At 58.7% G+C, this 18642-nt stretch overlaps 1 protein-coding gene across 1 annotated transcript in view; it reads right to left on the bottom strand.

Annotated features, from left to right (window-relative positions):
- Window positions 1-15216, bottom strand: part of LOC141564334 (IgGFc-binding protein-like) — a 31874-nt gene extending 16658 nt beyond the window's left edge. Inside the window, exons 1-12 of the mRNA XM_074306689.1 lie at window positions 14077-15216; window positions 13108-13161; window positions 11579-12853; window positions 9095-10104; window positions 7976-8954; window positions 5918-6519; window positions 3862-4423; window positions 3167-3735; window positions 2266-2800; window positions 1780-1979; window positions 1550-1691; window positions 529-1181 (exon numbers count right to left, since the gene is read on the bottom strand). Coding sequence (XP_074162790.1) covers window positions 529-1181; window positions 1550-1691; window positions 1780-1979; window positions 2266-2800; window positions 3167-3735; window positions 3862-4423; window positions 5918-6519; window positions 7976-8954; window positions 9095-10104; window positions 11579-12853; window positions 13108-13159 — 6579 coding nt within the window. The 5' untranslated portion in view covers window positions 13160-13161; window positions 14077-15216. The remainder of the gene's footprint in view (window positions 1-528; window positions 1182-1549; window positions 1692-1779; window positions 1980-2265; window positions 2801-3166; window positions 3736-3861; window positions 4424-5917; window positions 6520-7975; window positions 8955-9094; window positions 10105-11578; window positions 12854-13107; window positions 13162-14076) is intronic.
- Window positions 15217-18642: the final 3426 nt, after the last annotated feature.

The following is an 18642-nucleotide window of genomic DNA, read 5'->3' on the forward strand; positions in this document are numbered from 1 at the left end:
TCAAGGAGCAATTATTAAGCCCCTCTTTTATGCCAGTCTAGATTCTGAGGATACCAAGGCCATAATATAACAGTCCTTGGCCAGAAGAACTTGCATTCTATTGGGAAAAAACAATGTCCACCCAGGGAAGTACATGCAAAGTGACATGGGGGCCCCGGGAGGGATTTGGGAGGGCGCTGGGAGCCGAGTCTTGGAGGGAGCTGGGGGTTGCAAGATTAGGAAGTGAGGGGTGCATGCTCCCCGGGCCTGGGATACAGCTTTTGCAAAGGCTGGAGAGAAGATCCCAGAGGAGGGAGAGGGAAAACGTGTCATAAACCTGGGAAACCAGGCCGGAGCCCGTGGGATTGCAAATATTTGCCAACTTTGTTCCCCCAAGTTTCCCTTCCAAAAACCTCTTTGGGGAAGGAGGGGAAACTGTGAGAAGACAAGCGAGGGCAAGGATGAATGGCAAGGAGTGAAGGGACAGCAAGAGATCAGAGGGTCATGGTGGTCTCAGTGAGGAATTGTGGGGGAGGGGGCCGGCCTCACCCGGAGAAGGCCGGGGTCTCCCGGGCTCATGTCCAGCTGGAGGCCACAGGCCCGCAGGGTCAGGGACTTGGAGCAGCCAAGAGGTCGGATCTGGGTGGCCATGTCCAAATAGAAGGGGTCGCCATTCACCCTCACGCCGCAGGGGCCTGCTAGCCGGTACACACAAGAACCAGGGAAGCTGTATCTGGCTCCCCCAAAGGTGTGGAAGCGGAAATCACCAGATGCGGTGCAGGTGACAGGCTGGGGCCCAGCGCCCAGACGGATCAGTCGGCAGTGATGTCCCCCCCCGGGGGCCTCTTCGCAGCGGCCCTGGCACCGGGCGGGCCAGCACCGGGGGCCAGCACTCCCAGGGCGCCCAGCTGGGGGGCAGCGACAGCGCCGGGCACAGCCCTCTGTCCAGAAGGCCCTCCCCGGCCTCCGGAGGCATCCACACTGCTCGCCGGGCACACAGCGTCCGGCCAGGAGCAGGCGGCCCGGCTCACACTGGCACGTGGGGGCACAGGGCTGGCCACAGTGAGCCGGGGCAGCTGGGTTGACGCATGTGGCTGGACAGGCTGGGCCACAGGGCACATAGCGGGAGTGGGGGGGACAGGCAGGGCCAACGCCTGGGAGCAGTGCTGGGGTCAGCGAGCCTGGGGGCTCCAGCAGGTGAGCTATTGAAGGGGGGAAGGGAGAGTCAGGGACCCGGGGCTCCAGCCCCTCAGCCCCCACTTCCTTGGGGACCTGGTATGCTGCACCTCGTACTTCCCTACCTTCAGGGATCCCAGGCAGCCAAATAATTAGCTAGTTAATCAACCAACCAGATAATTATGGAACATTTATTAAGGGTTCAGTGTGGGTCAGACAGTGCTGGGTTATGACTGTAAAGAATGGAAGGATCCCTGCCCTGAGGTCACGCTCTGAGGAGAGCCAGCAGTGGCCCGGCTGAGGCCCCGCTGACCGCTCCTACCAGCCAGCACCACGCTTCCGGGCCCCAGCACAGACCCTGGGAGCCCCCCAAGGGAATGGTCATCGGGGTCACCTGGGCCAGCACAGCCGAGGATTCCGTGGCGGATGCTGCAGGGGCTCCCCGCGGGGCAGCGGTGTGGGACGCAGGAGACCCCCTTCCCGGGCTGGCAGGAGCAGGCGGAAGTGCACTGGTCAGTGAGGACCGTCTGGCCGGGCTGGAGGTGGGCGAGAAGCAGAGCAGGTGAGAGCCAGGAGCAGAGGCCGAGCCCAGGGGAGCGGGGAGGGCCGGGCTGGGACGCTCACCGAGAAGTAGAGGCCCTGGTGGAAGCAGGGGCAGTTCTTCAGGGGGACGCAGGTCCCGGCCGCTGGGAAGTAGCCCGGGTCACATTGGCAGCCCTCGGCGCACTGGCCCGGGGTCCGGACGAGGGCTTGGAGGCCTGGGCAGGCAGCTGGACAAGGGTCTGCACACAGGCTGTAGTGACTGTGCTCAGGACAGTGCATGGCTGTGGGCACAGAGGTGGGAAGTCAGCTGCCAAGGCATCCCAGCTCTCAGGTCTTCCCCCCTGCTGGGGCTCTGCCCAGCTCTCTGGTCCTCCAGCCTTTCTCAGTCTGGGCCCCAGACTCTGTCCTGGTTCTGAACAGCCCAGCTCCAGCTCCTCCAGAGACCTTGCCCCAGACTCCCAGTGCTAGCCCTTCCGCCCGACCCCAAAGGGCCAGCCCAGCCCCCAGCCCTGGTTCCCCCCGGCCTCTCGGCAGCCAGCCATTGTTGCCCGCTGCCCCCAAACTCACAGCAAAGCTCCGAGCTCCTCCAGGGCAGCACCTGGGCACCTGCCTCCTGGCATGCGGCCACGTAGCTCCTGAGACAGCTGCACAGGACGCCGCGGCTCCCCTGGCCCCGGAGGACATCGGCCAGGCAGCTTTGGAAAAAGGGTTCTGGGGGCAAAGCCCTGTGGCAGGGGGCAAACGGGCCCTCAGCTGCCAGCAGAAGCCCGCAGGAGTCGGGCCCCTGGAATGGGGCACTGGCAGCCTCCCCCATGCTGGGGCAGCCGGGACCAGGGCAGGGCCGGGGCAGAGGGCAGGACTGGAAGCCGGGGTCTGGGCCCAAGGACATGAGGTCGTCTGCACTGTCGCCATTGTAATTCCCACACAGCCCCAGCGTGTAGCCCCGATAAGCAGCGGGCAGAGTCAGGCTGAGCTGGGGGCCCTGGCTCAGGACCAGGCGGGGCCCTTCCTGCACCACGAGCACCATTGAGGCCCCCTGCATGAAGGCTCGGACCTCCCCGCCAGGAAGCCCAAATGGGAGACAGCGTCGCACTCCATCCACCTGCAGGTAGGAAAGAGATGGGGTGGGGAAGACTCCCTGAAACCGGGGATACTCTGGGGGCGGTGTGGGGTGAGCAAGCACCAGGTCAGGGAGGAGAGGAAGGGGAAAGGAGAGAAGAAAGGAGGTGAGGGAAGGGAGACAGGAGGAGGAGGAAGCACAGAGGACAAATGGACGCACCCGAGCCAGACTGAGACACGTAGGAATGATCCCCAGAGATCCAGCTGAAAAAGAGACTGAGGCCCCCAGAGACCTCACGCCCTCCCTGGGATCTTCACCCACTTCTCATCATCCCTGGCTTTCCCAGCCTCGGAGCCCTTGGTCCAGCCCTTTCTCCAGCCCCCAAGGCCCTTCGGGAGGCCCACTCACTGTGACATAGCCCCAGTCCCCACGATCGAGACCAAAGTGGTGTCCGGCCGCAGCGAGGGTGACGTGGTTGACGGCAGCCCCGTAGGGCCCGTTATCCACCAGCACTGAAAAGGGCGGGAGGCTTGCCAGGGAGTTGGGGGCTGTGCTGGCCAGGAGGTAGGAGCAGTGCCCACTGAGTCGGAAGATGCTGCCATCAAAGGTCCGGCAATGAGAGCCTCCAGAGATCAGGCAGAGCCCCGGGCTGGAGCCTGCAGGGCCAGGGGAGGTCTGGGGGGCCTTGCAGGGGCAGGATACTTGGCCTCCAGCCTGGCAGACGCAGGGGCTTCTGCATGGTTCCCCCCAAACCCCCGGGAGCTGGAGGCCCGGCTCGTAGTAGTGGCCAGAGAGGAGGCAGCCACACTGGTGCAGGGGCACGCAGGCTGCCCCACTCAGCACAAAGCCGGGGTCACACACACATCCCTCTCGACACCGTCTGGCCTGGCAGCCTGCAGGCCCCGAGAGGCTCCCGCAGGTGACTGGGCAAGCTGGCCCACACAGCTCATAGTGGGAGTGAGCCGGGCATGGCGGGCCTACGGGGAGAAAGGCCGAGTGAGTGAGTGCTACCTGGGGACACCCACTTCCCTGTGAAGTCAGACAAAATCAGGGGGTCTGGGTCCCTCGGGGCCGAGGGCTCAGCTGCCAGGCTCTGCACTCACGGCAAAAGTCTGAGGTCCTCCATGGGTAGATGAGGATCCCCTCCTCCTGGCAGGCGGCAGCATAGTCTGCGATGATGGGGCAGGCCCCTCTCTCAGGAATGAGGCAGGCGTCCTGGACGCAGTCTTCAAAGTAGCCCTGGGGGAGCAGCCTCTGATGGCACAGCCGGAAGGGTCCGTCGTGTGCTATGAGACTGTGACAGCCTCCGATGGCCCCCTCGCACCCGCCAATGGCATGCTTCCAATTGTCATCGGCCTCTTCTCTGCAGCCCTGGGCCGTCCCCACGCGGCAGCTGTGGACCAGGGCCAGGGTACCGGACAAGCCAGAGGCCGTGGGGTGTCCCAGCGCGGGGAGCAGGTCGTTGGCCGGGTCTCCATCATAGTTCGCGCAGAGACCGGCCACTTGTCCCGCGTAGCTCTTGGGCAGGGCCAGCACCAGGTGGCTGCCCCCATCGAAGGCCACTTCCAGGCCAAAGTCACAACTCATGACGGTGTCCCACCCCCTGCGGAAAACCAGGACGCGGCTGCCCAGCTGGCAGGGAAGGTTCCTCTGCGCCCCGTTCACCTGCACACGGAGGGACAAAGGTCACGTCAGAGAAGACATGAGAGAGACCCAGGAAATGCAGGGCACTGACATGGTGGGGGGGGGGGGGAGAGAAGGGATCCAGGGAAGGATGGGCAGAGAACAGGTGAGGGAGACACAGAGAGAGCAAAACACTTGTAGAGAGCAAAAGACAGAGCCAAGGGGTGAGGGGGGGGGCAGTGAGAGGCGTAGAGATAAGGGGGGACACAGGCAACAGGAGACAGAAAAAGCCAGAGAGCTGGGGAGAGACACAGAGTGTGGGGAAAAGAGACTTGGAAAGAGAGACAAGGAGAGAGAAATGGAGAGACACAGACAAATGGAAAGAGACAGAGACAGACAAGCAGAGACAAAGAGACAGAGAGACAGAAAAATGGAAAGAGAGACACATACACACAGACAGAGACAGAGAGAGGAAGAAGGAGAAGGAAGAGGAAGAAGAAAGAGACAGAGAGACAGAGAGACAGAGAGACAAAGAGAGACAGAGAGAGACAGAGACAGAGAGACACACACACAGAGACAGAAAGAGACAGACACAGAGACAGAGAAAGACAGACAGAAAAACAGAGACAGAGAGAGACACAGACAGAGACAGAAAGAGAGAGACACAGAGACAGAGAGGGAGACAGAGACAGAGAGAGATGGAGAGACACACAGAGAGACACAGAGACAGAGAGAGACAGAGACAGAAAAACAGAGAGAGAGACACAGACAGAGACAGAAAGAGAGAGACACAGAGACAGAGAGGGAGACAGAGACAGAGAGAGACACAGACAGAGACAGAAAGAGAGAGACACAGAGACAGAGAGGGAGACAGAGACAGAGAGAGATGGAGAGACACACAGAGAGACACAGAGACAGAGAGAGACAGAGACAGAAAAACAGAGAGAGAGACACAGACAGAGACAGAAAGAGAGAGACACAGAGACAGAGAGGGAGACAGAGACAGAGAGAGACACAGACAGAGACAGAAAGAGAGAGACACAGAGACAGAGAGGGAGACAGAGACAGAGAGAGATGGAGAGACACACAGAGAGACAGAGACAGAGAGAGACAGAGACAGAAAAACAGAGAGAGACAGACAGAGACAGAAAGAGAGAGACACAGAGACAGAGAGAGACACAGACAGAGACAGAAAGAGAGAGACACAGAGACAGAGAGGGAGACAGAGACAGAGAGAGATGGAGAGACACACAGAGAGACACAGAGACAGAGAGAGACAGAGACAGAAAAACAGAGAGAGAGACACAGACAGAGACAGAAAGAGAGAGACACAGAGACAGAGAGGGAGACAGAGACAGAGAGAGACGGAGAGACACACAGAGAGAGAGGTAAGCAAATGCCAAAGGGGGGCAGGGCAGGTGGACCGAGAGCCCAAGCCGCAAGGAGAACAGGAGGAGCGGGAGGAGGGCCGGGCCGGGTCCCAGGGAGCAGGAGACCCGCAGTGCCAGGGTGGGGCCGGCAGCCCTCCCTCCTTACCAGAACCCTGCCGGCCTGGCCCTGGTCCAGCCGCACGTGGCCCCCCGGCACAAAGACCTCGACCCCCCCGGGGCGGCCGGCGGGCCCGGCGTTGAGGAGGACGCGGAAGGGCGTCAGGGTCTGCCCCCCGCTCGGGCCGAAGCTCGTGAGGCCGCTGAGCAGATAGCTGCAGGAGCCGGAGAAGCGGTAGCGGTGGCCGTCAAAGGTCTCGAAGTGGCCCGCGCCCGCGGCCCGGCAAGTGCCGATCCCCGAGGCCCGGCAGCCGCGCACGCCCCCCGTCACGGCGCAGCGCTCGCCGGGCCCGCAGCCCCCCACGCGGCAGCGAGCCCGGCCCCCGCCGGCGGGGCACCAGCAGCGGCGGCCGCAGCCCGGGCCCGTCCAAAGGGCCTCCCCGGGCGCCAGGAGCAGCCCCTCGAGCCGGCAGCCACAGCCCGGGCCGCCGCCACGCACGCACGCGGGGCCGCTGCGCACGAAGCCGGGGTCGCAGGCGCAGGTCTCCAGGCAGGGCAGCGGGCACCGCCGCGGGGGCTCCTGGTCCGCACACGTGGCCGGGCAGGCAGAACCGCAGGGCTCATAGTGGCTGTTGGGTCCGCAGATCCGAGCTGCAGAGACAGAGGACACAGAGGGGGCCGGGGATGAGCCCCTTCATCTCTCCCGAAGCCGCGGCTCCAGCCTCCCATCCCCGGATCCAAGGGCCTCCGCCTTATCTCCCAGACGGAGACCCTCGGCCCCGCACCGGCCCGGGACCCAGAATCCTCCGTTCCGCGGAAGGGATCCAGGACACCAGCCGACTCTCTATTAAGCATCGCACCGGAGCGCTCCATCGCACCCGAGCGCTCCATCGCACTGGGCTTGGAGGCCACAGCGACAGGGAACGGTAAAGCTCCGCAGTTCAGCCCCTTCCTTGCTGGACAGCTCCACTGTTGGGAGCTGCAACTGCCTCCCTAAGCGCCGCCCTGCGGGATCTTCCCTCAGAGCCAAAACCTGCCTCCTCAAATATGACCTCAGACACTTCCTAGATGTGAGACCCGGGGCCAGTCACCTAACCTGGTTTGCCTCAGTTTCCACAACTGTAAAATGAGCTGGAGAAGGAAATGACAGACCAATCTAGTATCTTCACCTAAAACCCTAAATGGGGTCAGGAGACGTGAGATACTACCGAAAAGTGACTAAATAAAAAATTAACTGGAAGCTAATTTAACCCCACCAAACCTTTCACAGGATCTGCCCTCCTGTTGGACTTGTCCTATTCTGCAATTGGGAAGCTGACTTTTTGAACCTAAGTAAAGGACTTCACGTTTTATTTATTTATTTATTTGTTTGTTTATTTATTTATTTATTTATTCATTCATTCATTCATTCATTCATTCATTCATTTATAATTTTATTAATCCTAAATTTAATATTATCAGATTGGCCCCAGAATTCTAACTTGTTGCCTGGTTGGATTGATTTTTTAATATCCAGAATCTCTCATATCTCTCAGCTTTGTGTTGTCTGCAAATTTAATGAAAAAGAAAGGATGTGGAGGAGGAGAGGGGAGCTATAGAGACCCAAAATTAACCCACAAATGTTAGCATTTTATACAAAAGTAAAAACCCAGAGAGAAGCAATAATAGAAACTATTCAAAATAACTTTAAAATGCAGAAATAATTAGGAGTTTTACCTACTCAGAAATATTCAAGATTCATATAAATATAACTATCAAACCCTTTACAGGAAGACAAATAATTGGAGAAATATTCATAACTCATAGGAGATGGGAGGGAGAGGAGACTGGGAAGAAGAAGATGGGGAAGTAACCCTCATACCTTTTTTGCCATCTAAAAATTTGATAGGCATCCAATCAATTCTTTCATTCTAGTCACTGATAAGAAGCTGGCCACTTCCCTCCTGGCCCAGGTCACAGGAAGTCCTGCCTGCTGCTTAGGATCACTGCCCACTGACTCAAGGAAAACCCTAGCTTCTTTAGCCCAAGACCTAAGGGGCCTTGCTTCCCAGAAAATCCCAAGGTCCAGGATAACGACACATTTGTGCCAAGACCCCTGTGCACTTACGGCAATAGGTCATGGGCCTCCAGAGGCCCAGAGATACTCCCTCCCGCTGACAGGCATGGGCATACGTCTCCAGCTCTTGGCAAATCACCGGTCTATAGCCAGGGAAGGCACAAGCCGCCTCCAGGCAACTGAGTACAAAGGGCTTGGGATCCAGGAGTGGGTGGCAATTTCCGAAGGGGCCCTTAGGGTTTTCCATGAGCATACATGCTCTCACCTCAGGCCCCTCAGGGCCCACAATGCACGGAGACCCCCACTGTGAGTGACAGGGGGCATTCTTCGGCTCCAAGGCCCAAGCTTGGGCAAAAAGTCTGACAGAGGCAGAGGAGCCAGATATGCTAGGGCCCTGCTGTGTGAGGCTCAGATCATCTGCTGGATCTCCATTAAAGTTCCCACAGAGGCCCCCCACGTGGCCCCGGTACCCGCCAGACACTTTGAGGGACAGGGCTTGCTGCCAGTCATAGATCAGGCGGAAAGCAATCTGAGGTCCCAGTCCCATGCTGGTCCCAACTCCTACCCTTGCCTTGGCTGCTGTTGCAATCTCTGATGTAGTCCAGGTACTTGATGGTACCTCTGCCCCTGTCTGGGCTTCAGTCCCAGTCTTGGACCCTGTTACTTCTTTTATCTTGGGTCCAGTACTGGTCCCGGTCCAAGGCCCAGCCCCTGCTTTGGGCCCGGTATCAGTTCCCATCCAAGTCTCAGACCCTACCTTGGGGGAAGCCCCGGAAGCTGTCCATGTCTCGGTCCTGGTTTCTGCCCCTGGCTTAACTGCAGCCCCTTCCTTGGCTGTGGTCCCAGTCCCTGTCCAGATTCTGGACCCTGATCCTGTCCTTTCCCCTGCCACTGCCTTAGCTGCGGTCCTAATTCCCGGCCCGGTTACTGCCTCAATCTGGGCCTCAGCCCACAGCTCAGTCCCTCGGTAGTAGAGTCGAATCTTCCCATTTGCCAAGGTCGCCGGTAGCCGGATTTGCTGCTGGTTGACCTGGGGGGAGACCCAGGAGCCTTCAGGAAGAGGGGCTCTGGAGAGGGCCTGATTCCCCGCTCTCTAGGAAAGGCAGGGGAGCAGGTCACAGATGCCTGGGTGTCAAGTGGGGAGGACAGACCAGACGCCCAGGCCCTTACCCTGACGAAGCCATATTCGTATCTGGCAGCAGTGATCGTGTGGTCGAACACACGCAGGGCAACGTAGCGGAAGGGCAGCTGGCCCCCACTGCCACCAAACCACACGTGGAAGGCCGGGAGCCCTGCTCCGGCGACTCCTTGAGGACAGCGACACACTGTGTACGCACAGGCTCCTGGCACCGCAAAGGAACGCCGGTCGAAGGTGTGAAAGTAGGGGAGTCCCGAAGCCCAGCAAGTCCCTGTGGCTGCAGCTTCAGGCCCAGGCTCAGCTTCAGAAAAATCCTCAGCAACTATAATGGAGCCAAGGTCAGATCCCCTCCCAGGAACCTCCACAGATTCCAGGCCCAATTCCTCAATAGATGCCTCTCCATTCCCAAGCCCCGGTTCTGACCCAATTTCGGATTCTGATACAAACCCGGCAATGGGCCCAATCCCGGATTCCAGTCCTGGCTGGTGTTCTGATTCAGACTCACCCAAGGATCTGCCCACAACAAAGGGGCCCCTTATAGCTCCCCCCAGGGTCTCTGCCACAGGCCCCGCCACAGAGCCATCCACGGGCCCTGCTGCAGCCGCAGTTTCCGAGATGGCCTCAGGTTTGCTCACAGCCCCTGCAGCTGCCATGGGCCCAGACAGAGACTCGGGCCCGGTGACAGTCACAGGTTTGGCCACAGCTTCCGCCACAGTCTCTGGCAGCCTTTGGGCCACGCACCGAGGGACGTTCTTCACCAGGCGACACGATGTGCCCTTGCTGCAGAAATAATTCTTGCAGGTTGGGGAGTAGACAGGAGGCAGAAGAAAGGGATGCGGGGGAGGCCCTGGCGATGGGGGCAGGGAATGAGGGAGGCGATTGGGGAGGGGCAGATTGAGGGAGTCCACTTGGGGAAGGGTCTTGAGCTGAGGGCGGGGCAGAGGGAAGAACCCAGAGAGGGGATCCGGCTCTGACAGCTGTGGAGAGTCAACCACGGAGCCGAAAGCTTGCAGATGTTCCGATAAAGTCGTGGTTTGAAGGACTGTCAGGGAGGAGGGGGAAGACAGCTGGAGTGAGAGTGGGATCCAGGTGCCCAGTTAAAAGCTGCTCTGCCTATCCGGATTGTGCACCCCAAACCCTCAGAGGCACAGACGTCCCTTCTCTCCCAGTCCCCAGCCCCTGCGGGCTCCCCACCTCCCTCTGGGGCTCAAGCATCCCCTCTCTCCCAGCTCCCTCCCCCCCACAGGCTCCCCACCTCCCTCTGGGGGCTCAGGTATCCCCTCTCTCCCAACCCCCTCCCCCCACAGGCTCCCCACTTCCCTATGGGGTTCAGGAGTCCCTTCTCTTCCAGTCCCCATCTCCTGTGGGCTCCTCACCTCCCCATGGGACTCAGAAGTCCCCTCTCTCCCAGTCCCCAGCCCCTGGGAGCTCCTCACCTCCCCATGGGATTCAGAAGTCCCTTCTCTCCCAGTCCCCAGCCCCTGCGGGCTCCTCACCTCCCTCTGGGGCTCAGGCGTCCCCTCTCTCCCAACCCCCTCCCCCCACAGGCTCCCCACTTCCCTATGGGGTTCAGGAGTCCCTTCTCTTCCAGTCCCCATCTCCTGTGGGCTCCTCACCTCCCCATGGGACTCAGAAGTCCCCCTCTCTCCCAGTCCCCAGCCCCTGGGAGCTCCTCACCTCCCCATGGGATTCAGAAGTCCCTTCTCTCCCAGTCCCCAGCCCCTGAGGGCTCCTCACCTCCCTCTGGGGCTCAGGCGTCCCCTCTCTCCCAGTCCTCATCTCCTGCGGACTCCTCACCTCCCCATGGGACTCAGAAGTCCCTTCTCTCCCAGTCCCCAGCCCCTGCGGGCTCCTCACCTCCCCATGGGACTCAGAAGTCCCTTCTCTCCCAGTCCCCAGCCCCTGCGGGCTCCTCACCTCCCCATGGGACTCAGAAGTCCCTTCTCTCCCAGTCCCCAGCCCCTGCGGGCTCCTCACCTCCCTCTGGGGCTCAGGCGTCCCCTCTCTCCCAGTCCTCATCTCCTGCGGGCTCCTCACCTCCCCATGGGACTCAGAAGTCCCTTCTCTCCCAGTCCCCAGCCCCTGCGGGCTCCTCACCTCCCCATGGGACTCAGAAGTCCCTTCTCTCCCAGTCCCCAGTCCCTGCGGGCTCCTCACCTCCCCATGGGACTCAGGAGTCCCTTCTCTCCCAGTCCCCAGCCCCTGCGGGCTCCTCACCTCCCTATGGGACTCAGGCACCCCCTCTCTCCCAGTCCCCAGCCCCTGGGAGCCCCTCACCTCCCTCTGGGGCTCAAGTATCCCCTCTCTCCCAGCCCCCTCCCCCCACAGGCTCCCCACTTCCCTATGGGGTTCAGGAGTCCCCTCTCTTCCAGTCCCCATCTCCTGTGGGCTCCTCACCTCCCTCTGGGGCTCAGGCGCCCCCTCTCTCCCAGCCCCCCTCCCCACGGGCTCCCCACTTCCCATGGGACTCAGGCGACCCCAGCCCTAGCCTCTCCGTGGCGGGGGAGCCGGCTCACCGGTCTGCCTCACTGCCTGGGTCCCAAAGCCGGCGTTGGCCGAGGTCCCGCAGCTGAGGACCCCTATGTCTTGGCCCCCGAGAGTCTCCAGCCGGTGGCTGCCGCCGCCTCCGGTGCCAAAGGGGACCTCCGCCCAGGAGAAGCTCCCGTCCCCACAGGGAATGAGCCGCCACGTCAAGTGGGTGAGCGGCCGCCCATCCAGCAGCACAGAGCCCGGCCCCGGCCCCTCCCCGGGGGCCACGAGCAGCGCCACGTTGGAGAAGCCGGGCTGCTCGGTCAGGGAGTAGCTGGGGCCGTAGGCGTCCTCGGCCGGCACCCGCGCAAACCAGGGGTCGTAGGCCACGCCCCACCGGGACCCGCCGCCGGCCAGGAACAGCACCTGGAGCGGGACGGAGGAGCGGAGCGCCAGGGGCCGGCGCGAGTCCACCTGGAACCGCAGGACGCGGCCGGGCTCCAGCAGCCGCTCGCCGGGGGCCCCGCCCCTCCAGAAGTCCAGGTGGCCCTCGCTGTCCGCCACGACGTACGCGTAGTCCCAGGAGCTTTCCGTGCCGGGGTCCCGCGTGGCGAAGGGGGGCACGGCGTAGGCGCGGCCCCAGCGGCCCACGGGCAGCAGCTGCTCACACACGAGCTCGCAGTCGCGGCCCGCGCGCAGGCAGCTGTGGCCCGCGACCAGCGCCACGGGGTGCTCGGCGCTCACCACGGTCCCGGACAGCTTCCTCTCGCTTTGCACCTGCAGCGCTCCGAAGGGCGCCAGGACCACGTCCAGGGGCTGTCTGGCCTGGCGGGTCACGTTGTCCAGGGTCACGGGGCACGGGGCGATCATCCGCACGCGCGTGGACTGCGGCCCCGCCACCACGGCAAACTCCTTGTACCTGTCCCCGGGCCGCAGCGCCGGCGTGACGACGACGTAGCGCCGGCCCAGCTGCTCGCAGGGCAAAACCCGCGCGGTGTCCAGAGAGCGCGGCCGGGAGTTCACGGCCAGCACGGACACCTCCAGCGACGACGTGACCCGGACCGCGCCCAGGCCTGTCCCCGAGCCGCGCAGCTCCACGCTCGAGGGCAGCTTTACGGCCAGCGTGCGCCCGGGCTCCAGGGTCAGCTCCCGGCGGAAGGCGGCCCCCGGGGCCTCCACGATCACCCGGGCCAGCCTCCGCTCGGAATCCGCCGCCGCCTCCTGCGCCCGGGACACGAGCAGGCGGAAGTCTGGCCCCGCCGACCCCCCATTCTGCAGAAAGGCCGTGAGGAAGCAGCGGCCCGCGGGGCCCCTGGCCGAACCTGGCGGAGAATGCGGAGAGAGCCGGGTCGAGTGCCGGGACATCCTACCGGCCTGCACCCTGCAGCACGTCCGACTCCGCCGCGGGCTCCCGGATCGCGCCTCCTCCGTCTCGGGTCCAGAGCCTGCTCCCTATAACCCCCTCCCTGCCTCTCCGGCCTAGCTAGCGACTCCCTACCGCAGGAGCTCACGGCTCCGAGCGAGCTCTCCAAGCTCCGCCACCCCTTGCCTCCGAGGCCCCTTCCTTAACACTCACCCAGCGGGAGCCAGAGGTAGATGAAGAGCAGGGTGGGGAAGCAGGCAGCCATGCCTGGGGGAGAGGGAGGAGGATTTAGAAGCTTTCCCTGGACCTGTTCCCCGACGGACTGAAGCTAGCTCGCAGCTCTCTAGTTGGGGCCCTCCCCCTGTCCCGGGTTAGAGTCCTCCTCCTGTCCCGGGTTAGAGGAGTCCTCCCCCTGTCCCAAGAAACAGCCCTCATAGACCCTCCCAGCTGCCCCTAGGAAGAAGGGCCAAGCTCCCAGCATCCCGCTCCATAGCTGAAAGGGTAAAGGACTGGCCTAGAAGAGGGCTGGAGCCCGGCTGTCCGGGAGCCTGGCTGGGGCTGCTCCTTCATGGGGAGGATTTATACTTCTCCACACTCGGGGTCAGCACCCGGCCCCCAGCCCCACCCTTTCCCTACACGGATGTCCCTATTAATGCTGGCTCCAGGAGGGCCAGGGCCGGTAATTAGCCTTAATGAGCTTAATTACCAAACGGCCAGAGAGGCTGAGAGAGAGATGGATAGAGGGGCAGAGACCAGAAAGAGATTGGAATAGAGGGAGGGACGGAGACAGAAATGGTCAAGAAAGGAGAGCAGGGTAGAGGAGAGACAGGGACAAGAGGCTGGTATGGAAAGGGATAGACAGAGAATGGAGAAAGGCCAAAGAAAAAGAAAGGAAGAAGACATGGAGGGAATGAAAGCTAGGCTAAGAATGGGGGGAGAAAAGGAAGACTGGGTGGAGAGCTTACAAAAGAGGAGAAGGGTGGAAATCGGAGCCAGGAGAGGGACAAGGTAGAGGAAGGCAGGAAAAGAAGGAAGGGTGAGGCGGGCTGGAAAGAATCTAGATAAGATTTGGGAAAAGATAAGAGACCTAGACGGGGAGAGATCTAGGAAGAACAGAACTAGGTAAAAAATAGAGAATAATTGACAGAACACACTTTATTTACACTCTTCTTGGGCTCTTACCCTTAGGAAGAAAGTGTCATTAGCCCCATTTTATAAATGCTGGAACTGAAGGTCAGAGAGGTTGAATAACTGGACCCTGATTGCACAGCTGGTAAGTGCCAGAGCCAGATTTTCTGCCTTCAGGTCTGTTATTCTTTCTACTGCACTATGAATCCTCCTTCAAAGAGACAGAGAAGAAGAAAGAGAGACAAAGAAGTGGAGAGACAGAGAGATTCAGAGAGAGACAGGAAGAGAGACACAGACAGAAGAAAAAGATAGAGACAGAGTGAGAGAGACAGAGACAGAGACAGAGAAACAGACAGAGACACATCCACAGAGAGAGAAAGGAGGAAGACAGAGATGGAGACAGAGAAAGACAGAGATAGAGATTCAGAGAGACAGGAAGAGCCAAAGAGACAGAGACAGAGAAGAAGAAAGAGAGATGGAGACAGAAAGATTTAGAGACAGACAGAAAAAGATAGAGACAAAGAATGAGAGAGACAGACACAGAGAGATAGACAGAGACACAGATACACAGAGACAGAAGGAAGAAGTCAGAGATGGAGACAGAGAAAGACAGAGATGGAGATTCAAAGAGACAAGAAGAGCCAAAGAGACAGAGACAGAGAAGAAGAAAGAGAAATGGAGACAAAAAGATTCAGAGACAGAGACAGAAAAAGAGACTGAGAGACAGACACAGACACAGACACAGAGAGAGACAGAGATGGAGACAGAGACAGATTCAGAGACAGGAAGAGCCAGAGAGAGAGTGGGAGGGAAGGAGGAGGAGGGAGAGGAAAGAGATTGGGGGTGGGAGTGGGAACGAGGAGAGAGTGGGAGATAAGAATTCTTAGGCAGAAGGACAGTGAGTGGGCTGAGTAGAAAATTTCTAGAGCCAGAATTAGGTAGAGCTAGGGATGGGGACCTGAGAAGATTGGGGGATGATGAGGAACCTGTGTCCTGGCAGAGACTGTATCCTGTGGCCTGGGAGGACTCGTTGTGCAGAATGCTTGGTCGAGAGCAAGGAGGGGCAAGCAGGGACAATGGCCTAGACGTCACCCCTTGTCCCAGGACATCTTGAGCCAGAGAACAAAGCTGCCTCACCCCAATCTGGAGCCAGGAGTGCACTGCCCGGGTCACTTGTTCAGGGACAAGGAGAGATGGAGAAGAAAGCACAAAAGATCATGGTGAGGGCAATGTAGGGAGGACAAAGGGGGGACAATGTAAAGGTGAAATAAATAGTGGAAGAAATAGTAGAAGAGGGCAGAATTTGGATAAACATGGAGAGCACAGTATGAGGAGATACGGGGTGACAAAACAATGAGGGGAATAATAAACAGAATGGATGACGGAGTGAGGAAAGTAGGGGGGAGCAAGTTTGTGGAGGGCCAAGGCAAAAGCAAACAGAAAGAATGAGTAATAATGTGGGAAACAGTGGTGAGGAGAGGGGAGAGATGGGAAAACACTGGGGCAATGCAGATCCAAGGGGGACAGATGTGAGAAGCAGTGATGGAGGAGACAGCGTTGGAGAGAAACCACAATGGGGGATGGGCTGTGGGGGACCGTATGGAGGGCAGATGTAAAGCTAGTGCATGTAGGGAGCATGAGGGAGAAAAAGGAGGTGGGGTGGGCAAAGATTGGATGTAGCTGGGGGACAGTGTGGAGGGGATATAATAGAGACATTAGAGGAAAGGGGGGATGGAGGAGTAGAAGTGTCAGAGGGAAGTAGAGGGAGGGGAGAAGGTGGCTTGGGAGACAATTTAGGGAAAGAGTGGAAAGGGTCATAGGGTATTGTTCAAAGGGCATGGGAACAGTGTGGGAGGTTGTAAGGGAACATGGAGAAAGGAGTGCTGGGAGTGTAGTGAAGACAGTGTGGGGAGACAGAAGAACTCAGAGAGACGTTATGGGGAGACCCATATTAGAGGGGCAGTGTCAAGGATGGGGGGAGTAGTGGGGACGATGGGGTGGAGCAGGGACCCCTGAAAGGCTTCCCAGAACATACACTGAGGGGACACGGGGGAGAATGAGGAAGCAGCTTGTACAGGATATGGGGGACTGTGGTGGGGACTTGTGGGCAGTAAAGGAAGGACTCCGGGATCCCTGAGAGGAACACGGGGACCCCAGGGAGGGATGAACCATGTGACGTGTCTGAGAGGCTGACAAGAAAGAGACTGGGATTGAAGTTGGGTGGGGAGGAGATAGAGAGGGACAGGCAAAGAAGAGAATCAGAGGAAGAGAGAAATGGGATGGAAAGGCAAGAGAAAGAGAAAGAAAGGGACAGAGGAGAGGCAAAGGAAGGGGAACACAGGCAGATGAGTGGGAGAGACACACAGGGGAGAGAGACAGAGAGAGACAGAGACAGAGAGGCAGAGACAGAGAAAGAGACAGTGAGACAGACAGAGACAGAAACAGAGAGACAGAGACAGAGACATAGACAGAGACAGAAATAGGCAGGCACAATGGGGGGACAGTTCAGTAAATGGTGGGAAATTTGGAGGATGTGAAATAACACAACAGATAATGAAGGGGACTGGATTGGAGTTATGGGGTAGTATTCTACTCTTTTTTTTTTTAATAGCTTTTTATTTAACAAAGCATATGCATGGGTAATTTCAGCATTGACCCTTGCAAAACCTTCTGTTCCAATTTTCCCCCTCCTTCCCCCACCTCCCATGGCAGGTAGAACAATAGTATTCTACTCTTAGGGACACTCCCCAATTAGCCTCACACTGGTTGTGTTCTGGGAACAGCTAGGTGTTAAAGTGGATGAAGTGCCAGTTCAGAGGTCAGGAAAATTCATCTTCCTGAGTTCAAATCCAGACCTGTGACCCTAGGAAAGTCACTTCACCCTATTTGCCTCAGTTTCCCCCTTTGTGAAATGAGCCGGGGAAGGAAATGGAAAATCAATCTAGTCTCTCTGCCAAGCAAACTCCAAATGGGGTGATGGAGAAGCAGACATGACTGAAAAATGACTTAATGAGAAAGTTCTATTCCTTTCCTTCGGCTCATCCAGTAAACTTTTATTTCCTTTTGCAGAGAAAAATGTTTTACCACTCTGCACATGAGCAATCTCTGGTAACCCAAGATGGGTCTTAGCCATGTGTTTCTTCCCAAAGCCCTATGGGGAAGGGGGATTAGGAAAAGGTCTGCTTACAGCTGAAGAAGGGAAGGGAACAGGGCAGGGGGGGGGGCGGAGAGAGAAGAAACTCCTTCCCTTCTCCCTCTTTACCACTAGAACGTAAGCTCCTTGAAAGCAGGCCCTTTTAAATGTCTCCAGCCCCTAATACAATGCTTGGCACCTGATAGGCACTTAATGATTGATTTCATTAATTAAAAAATGAAAAAAATGGGGTAGATGGAAGTAGAAACGACTCAATAATCTTCACTGACTGTAAGGCTAGTTAAAGGGAGGGATCTCTCGGTGCAGGAAGGCCCAAAGCAAAGACTGGAGGAACTCCTGCTTGTGGAAGGGCAGCCCCCCGGGGGGCTGGGTTCAGATTTGTCCCATCCCCCCAGTCCCCTGGCCTCAGCTCAGCTTCTCTGACCCATGAACCAGAAGCCAGCACTTGTGTCCTATGGAATTCCCTGGGACCTTGTGAATGGGCTCACAGATTTGGAGAAGGACAAAATCAAGCCTGACAGCCTCGCTTGGCAAATAGAGACCCTCAAGCAGAGGGAGGCCGTAGAACGTGTGTTCAAGTACTCAGTTATGGTGTTCAAACTCAGGTCTTCCTGAGTGCAAGCTCACTGCCCTCTCTGAGCCTCCTGACTGGATGTGTGTGGGAAGGGGGGGGGCTTCAATCCCACTATTCAATTTATAGACAGTCCAGATGGAGACGCCAGCCTCTCCCCAGCTCCGAAAACGTACCTTGGAATCGGTGGGCTCCCATCCAAATTGCTCTGGACTCTCTCTGATCTGGAGCCATTCTCTTTGGTGCTCTATGCTCTCCAGCCAAACTGGAGCCATTTTCCTAGCGGCCCCTCAGCCTGGAAGGCCTGCCCCTCCACCCCGTCTCACTTTCCCATCTAGTAGAATGCTATCCATCCCACAAAGCCTTCACTCTCTCCCCTGGTGAGGGCCAAGAGACCATGGTCCATCCCTCCCTTCCCCTTCCACGACCGGCTCTGAGAGCCCAACGCTTCCCCAGCAGCCCGGCTCCCACCTCCCCAGGGACTCTGGGTACGTCAGTCTTCCGAACAAGGTCAGGAGAAGCTGTGGACCACAGCTGGAGAACTGGGGAGTTCTGGAGATGAGTGTTCCCTGGGGTAATGACCTGAATCCATCATCACTGATGAATTGGCTAGGCCGTGGCCTTCCTGTTGGCTACAAGAAACCACACAAGACCAGTGGGACGATGGCAACGTTGCCCAGGTCTGTCCTTGCTATGGCTGGTGCTGCTGAACAGCCATCTTGGGGGTCCCCCAAATCCTTAGTGACTGCAGGAAAACCTCCTCTTAGCCCCCCTTCCAGCGGACCCAGGAGCGTCTCTGTGTCATCATGGAGTGGGGGCATAAAATGGAGGTCAGGGTATTGGAGCTAGAGGTAGGAGATCTGGCTTCAGATCTCCCTCCTCAGACTCTGGGCGA

Source organism: Sminthopsis crassicaudata, chromosome 3 (genome assembly GCF_048593235.1).
Source record: "Sminthopsis crassicaudata isolate SCR6 chromosome 3, ASM4859323v1, whole genome shotgun sequence".
Taxonomy (NCBI): domain Eukaryota; kingdom Metazoa; phylum Chordata; class Mammalia; order Dasyuromorphia; family Dasyuridae; genus Sminthopsis; species Sminthopsis crassicaudata.